This window comes from the organism of the source record quoted next, unplaced genomic scaffold (genome assembly GCF_019419815.1).
Source record: "Pyrus x bretschneideri cultivar Hongxiangsu unplaced genomic scaffold, Pyrus_bretschneideri_v1 Contig14, whole genome shotgun sequence".
Taxonomy (NCBI): domain Eukaryota; kingdom Viridiplantae; phylum Streptophyta; class Magnoliopsida; order Rosales; family Rosaceae; genus Pyrus; species Pyrus x bretschneideri.
The window spans coordinates 3,921,639-3,941,418 of NW_025999435.1; the positions used below are offsets into that span (position 1 = coordinate 3,921,639).

The 19,780-nt window shown below is 36.5% G+C and overlaps 3 protein-coding genes across 4 annotated transcripts; 2 read left to right on the forward strand and 1 right to left on the reverse strand.

The window, feature by feature from the left end:
* The first annotated feature begins 7,127 nt into the window (after positions 1-7,127).
* Positions 7,128-10,385, forward strand: LOC103933215 (ubiquitin-related modifier 1 homolog 2). Of its 2 annotated transcripts, none has more exons than XM_009342876.3 (5): positions 7,128-7,284; positions 8,310-8,359; positions 9,645-9,720; positions 9,833-9,915; positions 10,083-10,385. In XM_009342876.3, the coding sequence occupies exons 2-5, from the start codon at positions 8,337-8,339 to the stop codon at positions 10,198-10,200; spliced, it is 300 nt and encodes a 99-aa protein (XP_009341151.2). In that variant the 5' UTR covers positions 7,128-7,284; positions 8,310-8,336; the 3' UTR covers positions 10,201-10,385. The 2 variants fall into 2 exon arrangements, with proteins under 2 accessions (XP_009341151.2, XP_048435805.1); XM_048579848.1 differs by lacking the exon at positions 7,128-7,284 and adding an exon at positions 7,919-8,014.
* Positions 10,386-11,467: 1,082 nt separating this feature from the next.
* LOC103933214 (peroxisomal membrane protein 13) lies at positions 11,468-14,566 on the forward strand. Its single transcript, XM_009342875.2, has 5 exons — positions 11,468-11,625; positions 12,650-12,886; positions 12,992-13,317; positions 13,621-13,713; positions 14,010-14,566. Exons 1-5 carry the CDS (start codon positions 11,601-11,603, stop codon positions 14,241-14,243), a joined length of 915 nt encoding a protein of 304 aa, XP_009341150.2. The 5' UTR covers positions 11,468-11,600; the 3' UTR covers positions 14,244-14,566.
* Positions 14,567-14,904: 338 nt separating this feature from the next.
* On the reverse strand, positions 14,905-19,559 carry LOC103933213. Its single transcript, XM_009342874.3, has 5 exons — positions 19,335-19,559; positions 19,026-19,131; positions 16,145-17,789; positions 15,792-15,885; positions 14,905-15,590 (listed from the first exon to the last, which is right to left on the reverse strand). The coding sequence occupies exons 1-5, from the start codon at positions 19,424-19,426 to the stop codon at positions 15,551-15,553; spliced, it is 1,977 nt and encodes a 658-aa protein (XP_009341149.2). The 5' UTR covers positions 19,427-19,559; the 3' UTR covers positions 14,905-15,550.
* Positions 19,560-19,780: the final 221 nt, after the last annotated feature.

The window sequence follows — 19,780 nt, forward strand, 5'->3', positions numbered from 1 at the left end:
TAACGGTTACATACATCTTTGATTTCTTATTTGGTTTAAAGATTGATTACTAACCCAATATTTATTTATGTTAATTTTACTGCAATACAAGATGGCATGGTACAATCGCCCATCTTGAACTGCAAATTTATTCTTACTGCGATCCAAGACGGTGCGATATCATCGCCTATCTTGGACTGCAGATTTAATTTTATCGCAAATTTTAGGTGAAGCGGTATAATTGCCCACCCTACCCTGCGTATTTAAATTTACCTGCTGTTTAATTTCATTGCAATTTTAGGTAATGCGATATAATCGCTCACACTGCTATGTGTATTTAAATTTTCCTGCTACTTGAGTGGTGCGGAATAATTGCCCATTTTATGTTACATTGTTTCAATGAGAATGGTGCGGTACAATCGTCCTCTGCATTCATCCTGAAAATCTCGAGCCAGAAGTTTCAAGTGCTTATCATTTTGGCCTGAAGATCAAAATGAAAAATTTGTAAGAACCAGAAGTTCTAACATCATATTCCTCCACGAATATATATTATTGCAAGTTCTTACACATCTTATTTTCTTTCAAAAAAAAAAATGGCGAACTTGGCGAAGCTTGAATTTGTTGCCTAAATATTACCGGGAAGAATTACCTGACTTGGGTACTGGATACCAAGATCCATCTGGAAGTAGGGAATCTTGGAGATACCATCAGGGAAGAGAGCAGCTCATCCTCTCAGGATCGGGCAAAGGCCTTGATTTTCATTCATCGTCATCTTGATGAGGCGCTAAAAAGCGAGTACTTAACGGTTGAAAATCTGTTAGCTCTCTGGAATGCCTTGAGAAACAGATACAATCACCAGACAACAGTGATTCTTCCAAGGGCCCATTATGAGTGGACTCATCTGAGGATCCAAGACTTCAAGGCAGTGGCAGAGTACAATTCTACGTTGTTCAGAATTACCTCTCAGATAAAGCTCTGTGAGGATACTATTACTGAGGGACATATGCTGGAAAAGACTTTCAACACATTTCATGCCTCTAACGTGCTTCTGCAGTTGCAGTATAAAGAGCGAGGCTACACTAAGTACAACCAGCTGATATCTGTGCTCCCAGTAGCTGAACAAAACAATGAGCTCCTGATGAAAAACCATCATTCATGACCTACTAGATCTGCACCATTCTCAGAAGTGAATGATGCTTCCCTCGAAGTGAACGCCACATCATCTGGTGGTGATAATCATAAACGAGAACGTGACCACAAGCGAGATAGGTGAAATAGGAAAGGCAAGAATTATGGAGTTCAGTTTCACAACCAGATTCAGAGGCATAATTCAGGCCCTAGCTTTAAAAATGTGAATCGCCATAAAGGCAAAGCTCATATTAACAATGCTCCTAGGAACTCTGAAGGAGCCTGCCATAGGTGTGGTGGCAATGGGCATTGGGAGCATACTTACCATACCCCAAAACATCTGGTGGATCTGTATCAAGCCTCCCTCAAAGAGAAGGGTCTCGAGATAAACTTTTTCGACCAGGCTAAACCAATGGATATACCTGATCCAGTGTTTGACTTATCATGGCAGTTGAACACAGCCCACCTAGATGTTCCAGACTTTATTATGGAAATGGGGAATGAAGTATTCCGGTCCGACTAAATCGTTTATGTTTGATGTACTTTTATTATGCTGAAAAATAGCATTTCAATTTAATAAAAGTGGCATTTCCTGTTATAAAATGTTTGTTAACTGTGATTCCATTTAATTAGAAAGCATGGATAAAAACTGTGGTTATTCTCAGAACATGAGAAATGGCAGAAATATTTGTCTTGCAGACAACGCAACCACACATACAATACTTCGTGATCGAAAGTATTTCTTAAGCGTAATACTTGCAAGAGTAAGGATAACAACAATATCAGGACCTTCAAATGTAATTGAAGGCTCAGGGAAAGTCCAGATTATGATTCAAAGGTTTACATGATTTGGCATGACCATCTGGGTCATACAGGATCTACTATGATGCGTAAGATCATTACCAACTCTAATGGACATCCATTAGTGAGCAGACACATTTTTATCTCAAATGATAACCCTTGCAAAGCTTGTTCTCAAAGGAAGTTAGTAATTAGACCATCACAACTAAAGGTTGATGCTGAATCCCTATCATTTCTGCAAAAAATTCTAGGGGATATTTGTGGGTCTATTCAATCATCTTGTGGACTATTTCGATATTTTATAATTTTGGTCGATGCATCTACCCGATGATCACATGTTTGTCTCTTGTCTACTTGGAATGTAGCCTTTGCGAGACTTCTTACTCAAGTAATTAAGTTACGAGCACAGTTCCCAGATTATCTCATTAAGTCAATCTGACTTGATAACGCTGGTGAATTTATTTCTCAAACTTTTGATGATTATTGCATGACATTGGACATTGATGTTGAACACCATGTTCCTCATGTCCATACTCAAAATTGTTTAGTATAAGTATTGATCCAGCGGCTTCAGTTAATAGCTCGCACTTTGCTTATGAAAACCAAATTGCCAGTCTCTACATGGGGACATGCCATCTTACATGCTGCATTATTGGTTCGATTGAGAACTATAGCCAACCATTAATACTCTTCAATACAACTCATGTTTGGACATCAACCAAACATTTCACATTTACAAGTTTTTTGTTGTGTTGTTTATGTGCGTATTGCACCGCCGCAACGCACTAAAATGGGATCTCAGCGTAGACTGAGAATTTACGTGAGTTTTGATTCACCATCTATCATTAGATATTTGGAACCCTTGACAGGTGATATGTTTACAGCTCGTTTTGCTGATTGTCGTTTTGATGAGATAGTATTCCTGTCGTTAGGGGAAGAAAAGATCGTTTCAGAATAACGGAAAGAGCTGACATGGATTGTTCCCACCTTGTCTCATTTTGATCCTCGCGGCATTTAATATGAAAATGAAGTAAGAATGATCGTTCATCTTCAAGGCATTGTCAATCAAATGCCAGATGCATTTAATGATGCTATGAAAATGACAAAATCACATATATCAGCTGCAAATGCACCTGCAAGAATTGATGTCCCTGTTGGACAAAATAAAGTGGCAACGAATGATTCATCTGGTACAAGCCTGAAGCGTGGTAGACCCCCATGTTCAAAACATTCAGCGCCTCGAAAGAGAAAGTTGAGGGCACAACTAAATACAAATGAAATCATTCAAAAAGAGAAAATGAATGATAAATCCATAATTCATGATTCTGGACTTCCAAAAAAAGAAAATATCCTTAATGAGACATATGTCTTTAGAGCGACAGAAGTATATGAAAGCAAAGAAATCTCCATAAATTATGCATGTATAAATAATTATGGGATCGGAATGAAATAAGCATCGATGATATGTTCGCATTCGCAGTAACCACTGAAATTATCTTAAATGATGATATTGAGCCCTGCTCTATTGGTGAATGCAAACAGAGACAGGATTGACCTAAGTGGAAAGAAGCAATCCAGGCAGAATTAAACTCCTTGGAAAGACGGAATGCTTTTGGACCAGTAGTCCAAACCCCGCCTACTGTAAACCCCGTGGGTTACAAATGGGTATTCATAAGGAAACGCAATGAGAAAAACGAGATTGCAAGATACAAAGCACGACTCGTTGCACAAAGCTTTTCTCAAAGACATGGAATTGATTATGAGGAGACATACTTTCCTGTAATGGACGCAATTATGTTTCGTTACTTAATAAGTTTAGTGGTTTCAGAAAGACTTGACATGCGACTTATGGATTTCATCACCGCGTATCTATATGGAGAATTAGATACTGACATATATATGAAAGTCCCAGAAGAACTTAAGTTGCCTGAAACAAGTAACAAACCACGAGGTATGCTCTCGATTAAATTAAGACGATTATTGAATGAGCTGAAACAATCTGGACGAATGTGGTATAATCGTCCGAGTGAGTATTTGATCAAAGAATGGTATATCAACAATGTCATTTGCCCTTGTGTGTTCATTAATAAATTCAATTCTGGATTCGCTATAATGGCAATATATGTTGATGATATGAACCTAGTTCGAACTACTGAATAGCTCAATAAAACTGCTGAATATCTGAAAAGCAAATTTGAAATGAAAGACCTTGGAAAAATAAAATTTTGTCTTGGCCTGCAGATCAAGCATTGTGCTAGTGGAATTTTGGTCCACTAATCAGCTTACATTGAAAAAATTCTGAAGCGATTTGGTATGGACAAGACTTATCCACTCAGCACGTCAATGGTCGTTCGTTCTTTGGACATTAAGAAAGATCTATTCCATCTAAAAGAAGATGATGAACTGGTCATTGGTACAGAAGTACCATATCTGAGTATAGTAGGTGCTTTGTTGTATTTAACACAATGTACTAGACCAAATATAGCTTTTTCAATTAACTTGTTAGTAAGGTATAGTTCTGCTCCAACAATTCGCCATTAGAAGGGTATCAAAGATGTATTGCGGTACCTTCGTAGGACAACAGACATGAGTCTCTTCTACTCAAAGAACTCCACAAATGACCAGGTCCTTGTTGGATATGCAGATGCTGGTTTTCTTTCTGATCCGCATAAAACCCGCTCACAAACTGGATATGTGTTTAAGAATGGACATACAGCAATCTCATGGCGCTCAACCAAACAAACATTAGTTGCTACATCTTCAAATCATTCATAAATACTTGCTTTACATGAAGCAAGTCGTGAATGTTCTTGGTTAAGATCAATGATCCATCATATTTGTAATTCATGTAGTCTAACTTCGAAGACAAACAATCCAACTGTCATCCATGAAGATAATGCAACTTGTATTGCCCAAATGAATGAATGATTCATTAAGGGCGATAAGACTAAACTGATATCTCCAAAAATTTTCAGTGCACATGAGTTTCAGAAGGCTAAAGTTATTGAAGTCAGACAAATTCGTTCAAATGAAAATCTAGCGGACTTGTTCACCAAATCTCTACCAAAGTGCACGTTTCAGAAGTTAGTGCAAAATATCGGATTACGTCGACTTTCAAACAGCTAAATTTGGAGAATGCGGAATCAGGGGGAGTATCCATGATACATGCTTGTTGTACTCTTTTTCCTTAGGATTTTTCCTACTGAGTTTTTCCTATCAAGGTTTTAACGAGGCAACATAAGCATGCTTGACACTATATCAACAATTCAGGAAAAGTTGTACTCTTTTTCCTTCGCTATGATTTTTTCTCACTGGGTTTTTCCAAGCAAGGTTTTAACGAGGTAACTCATGTTGATATGTGGGCATCCAAGGGGGAGTGTTGAAAATACTGATGGGTAGTGAATGCCCATAGCGTCTTGGTGGAGTTTTTCAATGTCTTCACATATTGGTTTTTAACATTGGCATTGTTTATGACTACACACACATATTGTCAATTCCCATAACAGATTGAAATTGACTTTTGGGGATGCAGGAGATCATATTTTCCAAAAGAGTGCTGTAATTTTTCAATGTGTAATTAATGTATCAGTATTGGAGTTGCTCTATAAATAGAGCACTCCGTATACTTTCAAGAGATAGAAAGATATACAGACAGAAAGAAAGAAAGATCAATAACATCATATATTCTTCCGTATTTAGTTGTTATATAGTTTCAGTGTGACATTTTACACCTGCTTTACTCCATTCACTAAAAGGTTATTTCTCTAACTTTGATCTATTTATAACAACCAAAACAATTTTCAATTTGGACGATTGACTCAGGATTATAGTACTAAATGGAAAGTGGGCTTCAACAAGAAAGTAAAGTCACAATAACTGATGGTCAGCAGTAGAGCATTCTTATTAAGAGAGATTTAACGAAAAGCTCCCGATACTATTCATTTTAACAAAAAATTATATTTTTACATTAAAAAGTCAATCTTGGTACTATTCACTTTACCCTTTATTTTATTTTTATCGTTAAAACTCAAAATTTTCAAGCCTTTTTCATTATTATTTCTTAGTATTAACTAATCATTTGGAAGGTTGTCATTAGAATATCAATCTTTTTTACAGTAAAAAGAAGCTGGAAGGTATTTCTTTGAAACCGCAAGCTTTTTTAGTTAGCTAATTTCCTACATTGTATCAATATGTGTATGTAATCATTCTACTTAAATTTCTTTTAGTCTTTATAGTTATATGATTAGTCTCTGATTACTTGGTTGACACGGCAACTTGATGAGAATATCTCATGGACTTCATAAGGTAATATTCATGTGCATTCACTTAGAAAATTAATGTTGAATGATTCAGTTATTTTAGGACTGTGAGATCAAATCATTTAGTCAATATATCAATATACGACTTTGTTAATTTAAGTTAATTATAGAGGGAAATCAGTTTTGATATTTGTTAACGTATGGTCCTTTAAAACCCTAAAATAATATATAGTTGTAAGTCAGACCTAGAAGTTTTATAAATGTAGCATTGTGTGTGGGCAATAGGCAAAAATGTGATAAATGTTATACATTAACCAAAAGCCATCAAGTATCTAAATGTAGCATTGCGTGTGGGCAATAGGCAAAAATGTGATATTTTGATTTTCTTTACATTGCGGAATTTAATTAACACATAGTATTTCAGTTCTTTTTTTTTTCTACAACTTATTCACGCACTCAAATTCATTTTTTTTTTAACGATAACATTTGAGTTAAATTGTTAGTTGTTTATGAGAAAGGAGATTGGTGGGATTCAAATCCGCACCAAGATGCACCTTAATTCCTGCCATCCTTCTAATTTCACTTACAATGAAGCACCTTATTCTTACACACTCAGTCTTACTTAATTAATTTTCTAGTAACTAGATTAATTTCAATCTCGTTTATTTTCATTTTCAATTCCTTTCACTTTCTAACATGACCTTTACCTTCACCTTCACCTTCATTCAAAGCCTTGCCTTGTGTAGAAAGAACTTTGGGCAAAAAAAAAGTTCCTTACTCGGTCGTTCAATCATTTTATTAGAAGTTAAATTCAAAGTGTAAACACAATCACTTAATCAAACGATTGAAAGGCTAAGCAACGAACCTTTATTGGGCCCATATTATTTCTTTCCCTATTATAAGCCCAAACTATTTAGGCCGGTTTGATTGATTAGCACAAATGGGTTGAACCGTCTGCTTCCCGCTCCTATAGCAATTAGCAGCACTACGTTGTTGCAAAGGAAAGGCTCCAACGAACAGAAGAAAAACGCTCTCGCCCCTCTCTGCGTTCTTCAATTCCCGTCGCGAACTCGTTCTTCTAACTCTCTCTGAGCCTCAGCCGTTCCTTCTTATAAAGGTAAACAACTCAATTTTCTCACTGTATGTTTGGTTGCATGTAACGATCCCTATTTCCCCAATTTAGGGTTTAGGGTTTAAGATTCAGGGTTAAATTGTTTGGTTGGCGTGGCTATTTAACTTATTTGAAATTGGGTGGGTTAGCAGCTACTTATTAATTTAGAAATTGGGAGGAAGCACGAGCTGTAATATAAACATAGAAGAAAGCATGAAGGATGGTGTCTGTAAACTGCGGCACTGAGCCTTTTTTTTTTTTTTTTTCCTTTCATTTCTCCATTTAAAGTTCATAGAAATTAGAAATTATAAAAAAGAATGAAACATGACTTATATTTTTGAAGAAATGAAATTACAAATCTATAATTTTTGAAAAAAATTACTCTTCTGCTGTGCTCGTTGGGTTAGTGATTTAGTGTTAAGGGTTTTAATTGTGGTAGTGAGGACATTTTCCGACGCAGCTATTTTATGAACAAAATGATGATGGATTACTGAAATTTGGGTGTTATGATTGATGATTTAGCTATTTAAATGATTGACAGCGTGGATAGCCTGTAATAACGGAGTACTAGCTTTGATCTCATCATAAAATTATTTAGCTTTTATCTCGCTGATATCATTAAAATTTTTGTTCACCGAGTGTTCGGAACTCGTGGACTGTCTTTCATGCTAGGTTGTAACCCATTGACTCAGGTCCAATCCCCTTTCTGCATATACAGTTGAGGGTTGTTATAAATGTAATGCTTATTCCATTGTGGCACTCACTTATTTGTTCGAATGTGGTTTCATTTTATTTGTTTATTGAGCATACCCTATTCATCGGCATTTCATTGTATTAAAGTTATAGCGTGAACATGCTTCAGTTCCTTTGGAATTTTGATCATGAGCTGCACTTTTACAGTGTGTATGAACACTTGATTTTGATTTAAATTTCTGAGAATAACAAGAGTTTTATGAAGCTGACCCTGCATGGGAATGATGTTTCAGTTAAATTGAGCTCTCATTCCTTCTTCTCACTCTCTTGTTCTATAGGTCTGTAAACTCTGCAGCTTTTACAATATGCAGCTGACCCTTGAATTCGGGTAATAAATTTATTTTCCCTGTGTACTATTTTTCAAATTTTATTAATGGTTTATTGTTCTTGAGCTGTTGATTGATCTTGGTTCTTGCTTCAAAGATTGTTTTACCTAATATGAGCATTATCCTAATTAGCTTGGAAAAATTTATTAAAATTTGATTTTATTGTACATTGTTATATATATGTTGTGTTCTTCAGATTTTCAGCAGTGGTTCCTGTATTGTTTTCGTGTAGAATACTAGAATGTGCAGGAGGTTATGATGTCAATGATTTTGAATTCATAGCTTGGTTGGCTACTTTGATATTGTAAAACTGAAGGTGCTTTTGCATTTACAGTTGAATGGGGAAAATAAAAACCTAGCTCCACCATTTTTCTTTTTCTGTTCTATAGAACAATGGTGAAAAGAATTTTTTTGGTATTCCATTGAATTGGATCTTTTCTGGTGATGGATTTATCTCATGATGAATATTGTACTTTTTTGGACTCACACTTTCTTTTTAACAATATCTTTGCATGTCACTTTGGTGGTCAATCTTCTATGAAAATTATTTCGTACGTTTCCTTTTTAGGGTTAGGTATTGTCCACTTTTGATGCTTTGGACATATAGTAAACATGACTGATGAAATTCAAAACTTCCATTAATAAAACATGACAATGATGAAATTCAAAACTTCCATTAATAAAACATGACATCCAGAGCAAGATTCACAATACCATTTTGGGTCTCTTTACACTATGTTCTAGAAGTTTGCAACTCTTTTGTGTTCCAAGAGATTTTGAATTTTTTTTTTTTTTTCCAGTTTTCTCAGATCTTAATTGTAGTGGGAATTGGCATACGTCATTACATAAATGAAATACTCTAATACCGTGACACATCACTAAAATAAAAAGAGGACAGCATGACAGTATAGCACCATTAGCTTTATGGCTATCTACGAGCCATTCTTAAAGTTGACCGGACTTGTTTCGGTATTGCGCTTGGTAGATTCTTAAAGTTGACCTTACTTGTTTCTGTATTGCACTTGGTAGTCTCCCTTTTCTATCATGGGCAAACTCTTATCATGGGAGAACTTTTACATCAATTTTTTTTTTATTAACTTTTATGCCTTTTATAAGGTATTCAGAGTTTGAGTTTGAGTTTTTGACAATATCTTTTGTGTTTTTATGGCAATCCGTTTCAATTGTGTGTGCTTGCACTCTTATCCTTTTTCTACCTTGTGCCTTTTGAACTGAGTGAAACTATGTTTGTTTCCTTATGTGGCGTGGAATCATGTTTTCTTTCTGCAGCGGAGGATTAGAGCTTCTATGCAACTCTGTAAAGATTCATAATGTCAATGTTGAATTGCAAAACGGAGCAGAAAAGGTAAACTTCAGCTTCTGTTAAGGCTAAGAAGAATAAGTAAAAATCTGAAGTGGATTTGGTCGCTTTTATTTATTTCTATTAGTCAACACTGTTTTCGTTTTCTTCTTCTCAGCTAACCATGAAGGATTTGCTCTCTTGGATCCGTATCAATTTGATCAAGGAGAGGCCTGAAATGTTTATGAAAGGGGATACTGTGTAAGCTAAAATCTGTTTCAGACTTGAATTTAAAGTGAACGTGTTCCTCAGTCGCTTTGATAATTTTGTAATAAATATGCGGTTAGTGGTTTTGATAGGTAAAACAAATAACTTGACACAGGGCTATAATACTCTTGTGATAACATGAAGCTTCGGTTGTCTTGCAGGAGACCCGGTGTTCTAGCCCTTGTGAACGATTGCGACTGGGAGCTGAGTGGGCAACTTGATACGACGCTAGAGGAGAAGGATGTCATTGTCTTCATTTCAACCTTGCACGGTGGATAGTATGTGGATCGTTGTATTGACTTTAGATTCTCACTAAAGCCTATATATGGCATGTGATTGTTATTTCGATATAGGATAATGACAAATGGTTTCGGATTCTCACCAAAACATCATACTGTGTGAGCTATTCTGTTGATGTCTCGACATAAAAGATGTGATGCCGGTTGTGATGGGGCTTGTTCGGTGATTACTACTTCGTTTTTAGTTTTTGTGCTGTTTTGTGAAAGGGATACAGTGAAAGTACATGGGAGAATTGGAGAATGGAGAAGAATGAAGTGGGGTGGTAGGAGAAAACAAAAACTTGAAAGTGAGGTAACATCAAATTGTTATTGATCGTTGATCTTTTAGTTGGGAGATTTCAACACGCTTTATTGTTGGTACACGGGAGTGGGGGAGATTTCAACACGTTTTAAAACATTTCACTTATAAGTGAAGATGAAAAATACTAAATTACAGTACTAAGTGAAATGCCCTTTGGTCTTTTAGTTTTTTTGTTTTACTAGAATTAGGTTTAATTCCCTTCTTCTTAAAATACCCTATTTCCTGCTTTATTACTTTTAAGTCTTTATATATTACTATTTAAAATAATCAAATTTCTGGTTTGTCTTCTTTCGTCAACTCATAAATTCAACAAGACTAAAATTCGACAGAGATCTTTTCTTAATTGAGGTTCTCTGCATCAATTTGACATCAGAACAAGATTCGAGTCATGACAACACATTCAAGTAAAAACTTAAAAGAAAAACATATAAAAAATATTCAAATTCATATGTAAGACGGAAATATAAGTAGGACGTAATCTTAATCAACTAACTTAATTCACTTTACTTTAGAATAATTTATTTCTATTAATTAATAAAATCCTATTTATCAATAAAAGATGGTGAAAAGGCATATTTAATCACACAAAAAAATGATAAGCAATAATATAATTTCATATGTGATGTTAAAATACCTTCAATATTAAAAAAAAAAAAACCGAAATAAAAAACCTCCCACTTCTCTCATGTGCTCTCTCTATCTTCCTCCCTCTCTCCTCATTTTCTAAAAAAATATATTTATATACACAAAGTATGTAGACAAATTTTAGTATTTATAATGTAAACTAGGAAATTTCCTCGTAAAAATCAGAGAAACTCCACCAAACAATTACAATGACCGATTCAAGGCCGCCATAGACGTAGGGCCCAACAGCATTGACGGTCCACACTGCAATATGATCGTTCTTCACATTACCCAACAGAATCAGAAGCCGACAAATCGCGCTGGCCAAAATAAATAAATAAATAAAAAGATAAATACAAATAAAAGAAAATAACAATAAAATCATGAGAGAAGGATAGGGTGTCTTGAAAAGTGGAACGACCTCCTCTGTCGGTTGACGTGTTTCTGCATTCCGGATGGACTCGAATTCCCAGCCCTCAGGTTCCAATCCCTAATTTTTCATGAATTTTGCAGCTAATCGGTTTAATTTCTTGTTATTCATTTTGAATTTCACGGTTTAATTTCTGGGTTCAGCAAAAATTGAATTTTTCTTATGCCTTTTTGTATGATTGCTAGTTTGGTATGGAGGGTTTTGGGAGTTTTGATTGGTTGTTCGGGATATTGGAGTTTTGGGGTTTTTGATTGTTGATTAGGGATTGTAATTTCTGGGTTTGGGAATTGTTTTTGAGGTTAGGGTATGTTTGTTTCCCGAGAAAAATTGTGAGGAAAATGGAACGGGTTCTAGTTTGGGATGATCTGTTGTTCATATTTTATCGCTCTGTGTAATTGACTGAAAATTACTCCCCTGCTTTGCGCGTTGGGTTAGTGTTAAGAGTTTTAATTGTGGTAGTGAATTAATTTTCCGACGTAACGATTGTATTAACAAAGTGATGATTGATTACTGGAATTTTGGTGATATCAATGATGATTTAGCTATTGAAATGATTGATATCGTGGTTGATTTGTTAAACAGAGTACAAGATTGTATCCAAGCATAAAATTATGTAGCTTTGCTTGTGCATAACTATCTTTCTCGCTAAAGCTATAATTAAAAGTTGTCTTCACCAAGTATCCAGAACTCGTGGACTGTCTTTCATGTTAGGTGGTAACCCCTTGACTCATTGTCCCCTTGCTGCGTATAACCACACAGTTAAATGTAACGCTTATTCTGTTGTGGCGCTCACTTCTTTGTACCAAGTTTGTTCTAAAATTTCAATATATTTGTTCATGGCACATACCCTATTCCTCGGCAATGAGTTGTGATTTAAATTTATGGGATAGCAAGATTCTGATGAAAACTAGGATGATTTCTTTTATTTTTGCTATGAAATGTTTGGCTTTTGTAAGACATTTGTTTGTGTAACTTCAACTTTTACTAACTTGGCAGATTGTGGTTAAGTTCATGTGGTGGTCATGGTATTGTTTTTGCTTTGGAAATTGAGTTACATTGTGTTCATTTTTGCAGCTAATGGTCCTCCCCCAAAACCATGGGAGAGAGCAGGTTCCTCATCTGGTCCTGCACCTTTTAAACCCCCATCAGCTGGAAGCACGAGTGATGTAGTTGAGGCATCGGGAACTGCTAAACCTGGAGAAATTGTTCCAAGTTCTGATAGAAATACCGCTGCTAATAGAAATGCTCTGGCTAGGCCGGTTCCCTCAAGGCCTTGGGAGCAGAACTATGGAAGCAGCACCAACTATGGAGGTTAGTGAAACATGATCTTCTCCATCCCCTTATTTTGGCTTTCCAAATTACTTTGTTGGCTTTCTAACATTAATTTAACATTAAATTTTGTTTTACCCATTCCAGGATATGGTTCTACTATGAACTATAACTCAGGTTACGGTTCTGGAATATCTGGAACGTCTGGAATGTATGGTTCATATGGTGGAAGTGGAGGATTATACGGTGGGGGGATGTATGGCAACAACAGCATGTATAGGGGAGGGTATGGTGGTGGTGGGCTTTATGGTTCTTCTGGAATGTATGGAGGTGGGATGTACAATGGTAGTTTAGGAGCCCCAATGGGTGGTTATGGAATGGGTATGGGTGGTCCTTATGGAGGTCAAGATCCAAATGATCCATATGGTCCTCCTCCATCTCATCCAGGGTTTTGGGTTTCAGTGCTTCGGGTGGTAAGCATTTGCTGTTTTTACTTGTTTATAGTTTCCTATTGGTCGGATGAAAAATGCATAAACATGAGTGCATTTATAAATTAGGTAGGCTTAATTGACTATGAAGCTTTCTAAATGGCTAAGATGCAGCAAAATGAGAAGTCTATGTATTTCTCGTTTATCTTGGTTTGTGGAGCCAGCTCACATGTCATCTGCAATTCTCTTTTGGGATGGGAATTGATAAAACAAGAAGAGGATGTAGTTATTTCAGGATTCTGATGACGTCCGTGTGATTACTTATTCAAAATTTTATTATTCTTGCAGACGCAAGGTGTGGTTAACTTTTTTGGTCGAATTGCAATTCTCATAGACCAGAACACCCAGGCATTCCATTTGTTCATGTCTGCACTTCTACAGGTTTTTCATCTGTCATTACATCTCTTTATCTGCCCTCAGTGTGGAATCAACTGTTGTACACATATGTTTTAGAGAATTGCATCTTGTTCAATTGCACACGGCACATCCTTATATTTTATGACCTGAACTCTTTAGTACATGATATTAAAAGTCAACGGTAGGATTTCCGGTTTATAAGTTGCCATATTCCTCATATCGTTTGGGTTGAATGGAAGACTAATGACAGATTTGAGACCATTTTAAGACTTAGAGCTTGTTTGTGCATTATGTAACTGTTTGACTTTACTTTGATGCAGCTTTTTGATCGTTCTGGATTATTGTACGGAGAGCTAGCTAGATTTGTATTCAGGATGCTGGGAGTTAAAACAAAATCCAAGGTTCATCCTCCAGGTCCGAACGGGTTTAATGGACCGCATGGACCCAACGGACCCCATGGACCCTACGGAGGAAACCAGAACTTCATCGAGGGTCCGAGACCTGCTCCTAGTGGTGGTTGGGACAATGTTTGGGAAAATGATGCCGGTAAATGAAGAGACAAGTGATATTTTGCCCGCCCGGTGAATCGTGCTTGCAACCAGGAAAACAGGGAGGAAGAAAGGAATATCTTCAACCCCCACTTTAGTGAACAAGAGTGCCAATAGAAGCGAATGTAGATGTGGAGTCCTGTATCTTTGGTACTGGTACCAAATTGTTTGTGGGTCGTTAGATGAGCCAGTGAAAAAAAAAAAAAAAAAAAAAAAGTGTGACAAAATAAGATATAAGCATTGTGGACGTCTTGAATCTGAAATGTTTATGTTTAATTATAAGTTATTACATTCTTAACATTAGTTTCATCTGGAAATTTATTATTCAACTAAGGGTGTGTTTACTTGTGAGGAATAGAAATTAGAATCATTTGTTTCTCGTGTATCCGTGGTTTACTAGAACAGGGCTGCATGAGAATCATTTCACTTTTTAACTTTCTCGTGTTCTTACTCATACATTTGGAATAAAAAAAAGTACCTAGTTTTCCTTGAAATCCGTAATGAAATAACTAGGAATTGGAAATTAAATCAACTAGTAGGGTTAGTTGATCCAATTTTCTTTCCTTCCCATATTTCTAAGCAAACTAAAAATGAAAACTCGGCTTCCTGGACGGCTTCTACGTTTGTGAATCTTTGCATAAACAAATAACTACAGCACGGTAAACTGTTTACAGTACTAAAACTGGTACTTCATATTATTTGCAGGGGAAAACATGAACCGTTGTATAAACAAATACAGAGCACATAGTCGCACTTGCAAGGTCCAACAAAAAAACTTCCTAGTATGAGTTCGGAGGTACAAGGCTTAAACTCGACGAGTAAGATTACTCGATCGGCTGGAACCAGAAATTAAAATTGTCTGCAACTAACATGATTTCTTGTTCTCAGGTATCAATAATTCTTGTGTAATTTCTATACATACAGCTATACATTTCGATGGTTTCCTCATGCAGCTAACAGAACTTATGATATTGTGGGCAGGGGTCACGGGACAAACCGTTTCATAAATAATTGCAGATCTCTGCCATGCAAGCACCTATGTAGCTCCAGTCATTTAGTTAAAGCTCAAATTTCCAAGATTTGATTGCTGGCTGGTCTTCTTCAATGACAAACAAGCGGCAATGACGAATAAGTACGTGTTAAGTCCATATTAAGTTCCTGACCTCATTGTATAACTAAGCTCCTTCAACTCGCACAGTGGCTCCTGGCGAGAAGAAAAACAAAGCCGCGGTACAAGCTTGAGGATGAGTGTGAGAATTCAGCATATTCTTCTGGAATCTTCTGAAAATGGACAACCAAAACCTCCCAAGATGCTATAGTAGGCTCATCAACTTCTTTAATGCTTCTATTCCACTGCATATACAGAAGTTGTGCAATATCAATACAGACATCAAGTGTTTTAAACAAGTTTTTGTTTAAGGCACTACACATCGTCTTCTGTCTGACAGATTCAGGATCTCTTTAAGAAAATAATTTCAAATGCTACACCAATCTAAGCAGAAATCTCAATGTAAAGCAAAGTTACAATCATCCAGAAAAGCGAAGCACTGATACCTTTTTGGAAAAGAGGGTATTAGATCCTCAATTACTCGAACAATTATTGTACCATCATCATTTTCCTGAGCAAATGTCTGTTTTTCTTCTACCTCTGTCATGAGCACAAAAATGAAGTCTTTATGTTTTCACTTTCGACCACAAAGTGGGGGAATAAGGGTAACAAAAACGTAAATCATGTACCATTTTATTAGGAATCTTTTTTATTTTGGATACAATCAAGTCTTAAGTAGTTATGAAAAAAAATTAAATCCTAATGATGGGTTTCATTTTTCTCATTAGGATTTAATTTTCTTTAGTTCACTCTCCATATGACATGAGAGAAGGAAAAAAGAATAATAATAGTTGGATACCTTGATAATCTTCTTGAGCTGCACAATTACCTCTCAGATATAAACAATCATCCCAGTCTAAACCCAATCCTTCTCTCTGTGCAAAATCATCCAACATATGACCAATGAGATTATACGCAATCATGCTTGTCTCATCACATACCTCTTGGACGGCAAGGTATTCATTCTTACAAGTAGTTTGCTTATTAAGCGCCTCTTCTGGGTTGAGATGCAGCGAGTTTTCCGTATCCATTCCAGTATTACACTCAGGTTCATGTCTCTCATTGAAATTTCCATCAAACCCTGTTCTGATACCACTGCAGTCTACAGAATCAGCTTGAGTGGAGAGCATATGTTCAAGTCGCTTACTGTTGTGAGATGTAAGGAGGGGATAACTGCAATTAGGGGTAGTATTAGCAGTAGGTGGCTTGCAAAAAGATGGCATTGACTCCCCAGTACTTTCAACTTCACCATATGAATCATTAGAATGAGATCTCTCACTTCCAGATATTCTATCTTCCTCGAGCCAACCCTTGTTGTCAATATTATCGTTGCCGTCGTCGTCATCATCATTATCATCACTTTCTTCCATTTCTTCCATATATGCATCAGAGAAATCTACATCCAAGTCATGATCAGGAAACGTATCCCAAATAATCTGCTTTATCTGAGCACTCACATTCAATATGCATTCTACCTCTTCTTCAATTTCATCCTTTAGGATGCGTCTATCTGATTTACTCTGGGAATTCCTATTGATAAAAACAAGTGCTTCTAATAAAGACTTGGGAATGGTATCCATATCACCACACTCGAAAAGAAATTCAGTTAGCATTTTCCTAATTGCTCTCCTCAAACTCCTGTTGGATACTTTAGCATTCGGGTCTAGCAGAATCTTCAAGTTTCTCAGCTCTGGTATTGTAATCTTTGTCTTAACTAACCAAATAGCTCTAGCTATCTCATCCTGCAATATCTTTATTTCTGGTGAGAATTGGTGAAACTCTGTTGCGGTGGAATTATGAAAACCTGGTATTAACTTCATTGATAAGCCTACTACTGCCAAGGCTTTGGCTAATGGCTGCTGCAGTTCATCACCTATGCCAAGTTCTGTGAGCATTTCCTGACTTGTTTCCCTCACTTGATTAATTAGTCTATCTCGATTCCATCCACTTTTTTTAGACCGTAGTTGAGGCAGACTTTGTCGCCCTCTAAGCTTTTTGTTCATTGCAATTAGAGTCTCAAGAGGCATGTCCGGGAGTCTATCCAACAGCTTTCTAGCGGCAGCACGATTAGATTGTGATCTGGAGGATAGAACTGTGATAAAATTATCTCGGAAATATTGTGGCTCATTGAGAAGTTGAGAAAGATATTGAGAAATTTCCACTTTATCATCATCTTTATCTTGGCTTCCGAAAACTTTTGGCAAAGATTCTCTGATAACCTTTTTCATCTTCCAACGAGTTTTCTCAAACTTGGCTGAGCCTCCTGTTAGTTTCAAAGCAAAAAGGTAAAGCCCCTTGTTAGTCAAGTCATCAAGGCACGATGACAAGACTCTGGATATATTTGGTGTGTCAAACAGCTGTATATCATCTTGAAATACTCGAGTCCCTCCAACTTCACATCCTAAGGCTGCATCAACACAAGACTTTGCAACTTCATAGAACATCTGACAGACAGATTGAGTAGATCGTAAGCATAATTGAAAAAAGGTAATCAAACAACTTTGGAATAATGCTAGAGGAACACAAGCCAGGTAGAAGAAACACAGAAGAAAACTAAAGTTCTGCCTGGTAGTGCTTCTTTATGAAGCACTTCCAACCAGCAGATCTTCTGTTGGAATCACAATTTAGAATACACACACACATTTGTATATATATTGATACACACACATTTGTATATATCTTCTGTTGGAATCACAATTCAAATACGTTTATTTGAAGGATATCTTTTAGGGCCCCCTATGTATTGTAGATTAATGATGCGACCATCAATTTTTTAAATCTTCCCTCAAAGACCAAACTCTGCAAAAAATTTACCCAAATCAGAGGACAAATAACCATTTGATCCCAACTAGATGTCTTAATGGTTTATAATTTGTCTTAACTTTTTTCCAAGGAAGATCTATGATTGAAGATTCCAAAACAAGGTTATTGGATTATTCAAATACGCTGGGGATTGTGCCCCACAAGGGGTCACTCAAATAAGCTTATTTGAGGGATCCCTAAATGGAAAGGGACTCATGCAGAAGTGCTTGAACTAAATCCCACTAGCACCTTAATGCAATCAGCTGACTATGTAGAACCGATACTGGTACAAGAACGAATGATGATCATATTAAGCATGCATTTTGGAAGACTAAAAGGTTAATACTGATGCATATTAAATTCTGTATAACAGCAATAAGCACTTTTATTATGCTGATGGTGCATGTTTACAGCAGGAGGATCTAAATGTCACTGTCAATCTTTTTGCCTTCTGAATAAGAAGCTCCAGCTTTAATAAGAGCAGTTCAAAATAAAGAAGATAAGGCATAAAACCTCTGTATGCATAGTTCCAAAAACAATGCATTGGTATCCAGTGTTTGTCTACTTAACACGCACTCCCACACGGCAATCCAATTATCTATGTTGTAATCTACATTACATAAGAAGAACCAATAAGAATGGCACTGCCACTTAATCTTAAAATGTCGCGACGAGGCCACACCTCTAGATTCCCGAATTGGTGAAAACACAAATTATTCATATTCCGGGGTTATCATATGCTACTGGACACTACATCTATGCCTAATGCACACATTATATGCACTCTTCTTTCAAACGCAGTAAATGCACACATTATATGCACTCTTCTTTCAAACGCAGTAAAAGCACGTATATATCGACAAGAGAAATAAACTCACGTCGTCTTCCCTAAGAAACGATTCGGGCAACGCCTTGTTTTCTAAAAACTCAGGATTCTCAAACTTCTTTTGCTCAGCATTGGAAGCAGGAAGCCCCAACAACCACCTACACAGAAAATTCAAAAATTCAAAAAATCAATCAATCAATAAGCATAACTATTGGTCAATTAAAAAACTTTTAAGAAAAACAAAATTTCTGGGCACAGAAGAAAGAGCTTAAATTTATCAATTCGCACACAACCAGGGACTGAATCGAAGAAAGGAAATTGGTAAATCGGAAAAGTAAAAAGAAAAGAAAATTTGAATGACCTCCTTTTGAGTTGAATCTGCTTCTCTTGGCGTTTAATTTGTGACCAAATAGAATCGTTATCCGTGTTGTAAATCTCAAAGTCTTCCTCCATCAGCTGCGATTTCGATTTGATATTTGTTTGAGAGACGGAGAAAATGTATCTGTCTGCACTCTCTGTAGGGTTTTAGAAGCCGAGGGGTTCTGAGGGGGGAAGGGTGCGGGAGGACAAAGTCTTGAGTTCCGCATCGCACGTATCTGTGCGGGCCTTAAGACAAAATCCCCAAGCCCACCACAACCGGGGTGGGGTCAAGAGTGATGTGTGAGAGGGAAATTTTGTAGTACGTCGAGAAAACAGCCCGTAAAGTATCATAATAAAATTGTTTAATTTTTTTTTTTAAATTTTCAATCAATTTATTATTATATTTAATGAGTCAGGTCGTGTTCTCAGCACACTGAAAAATCAAGA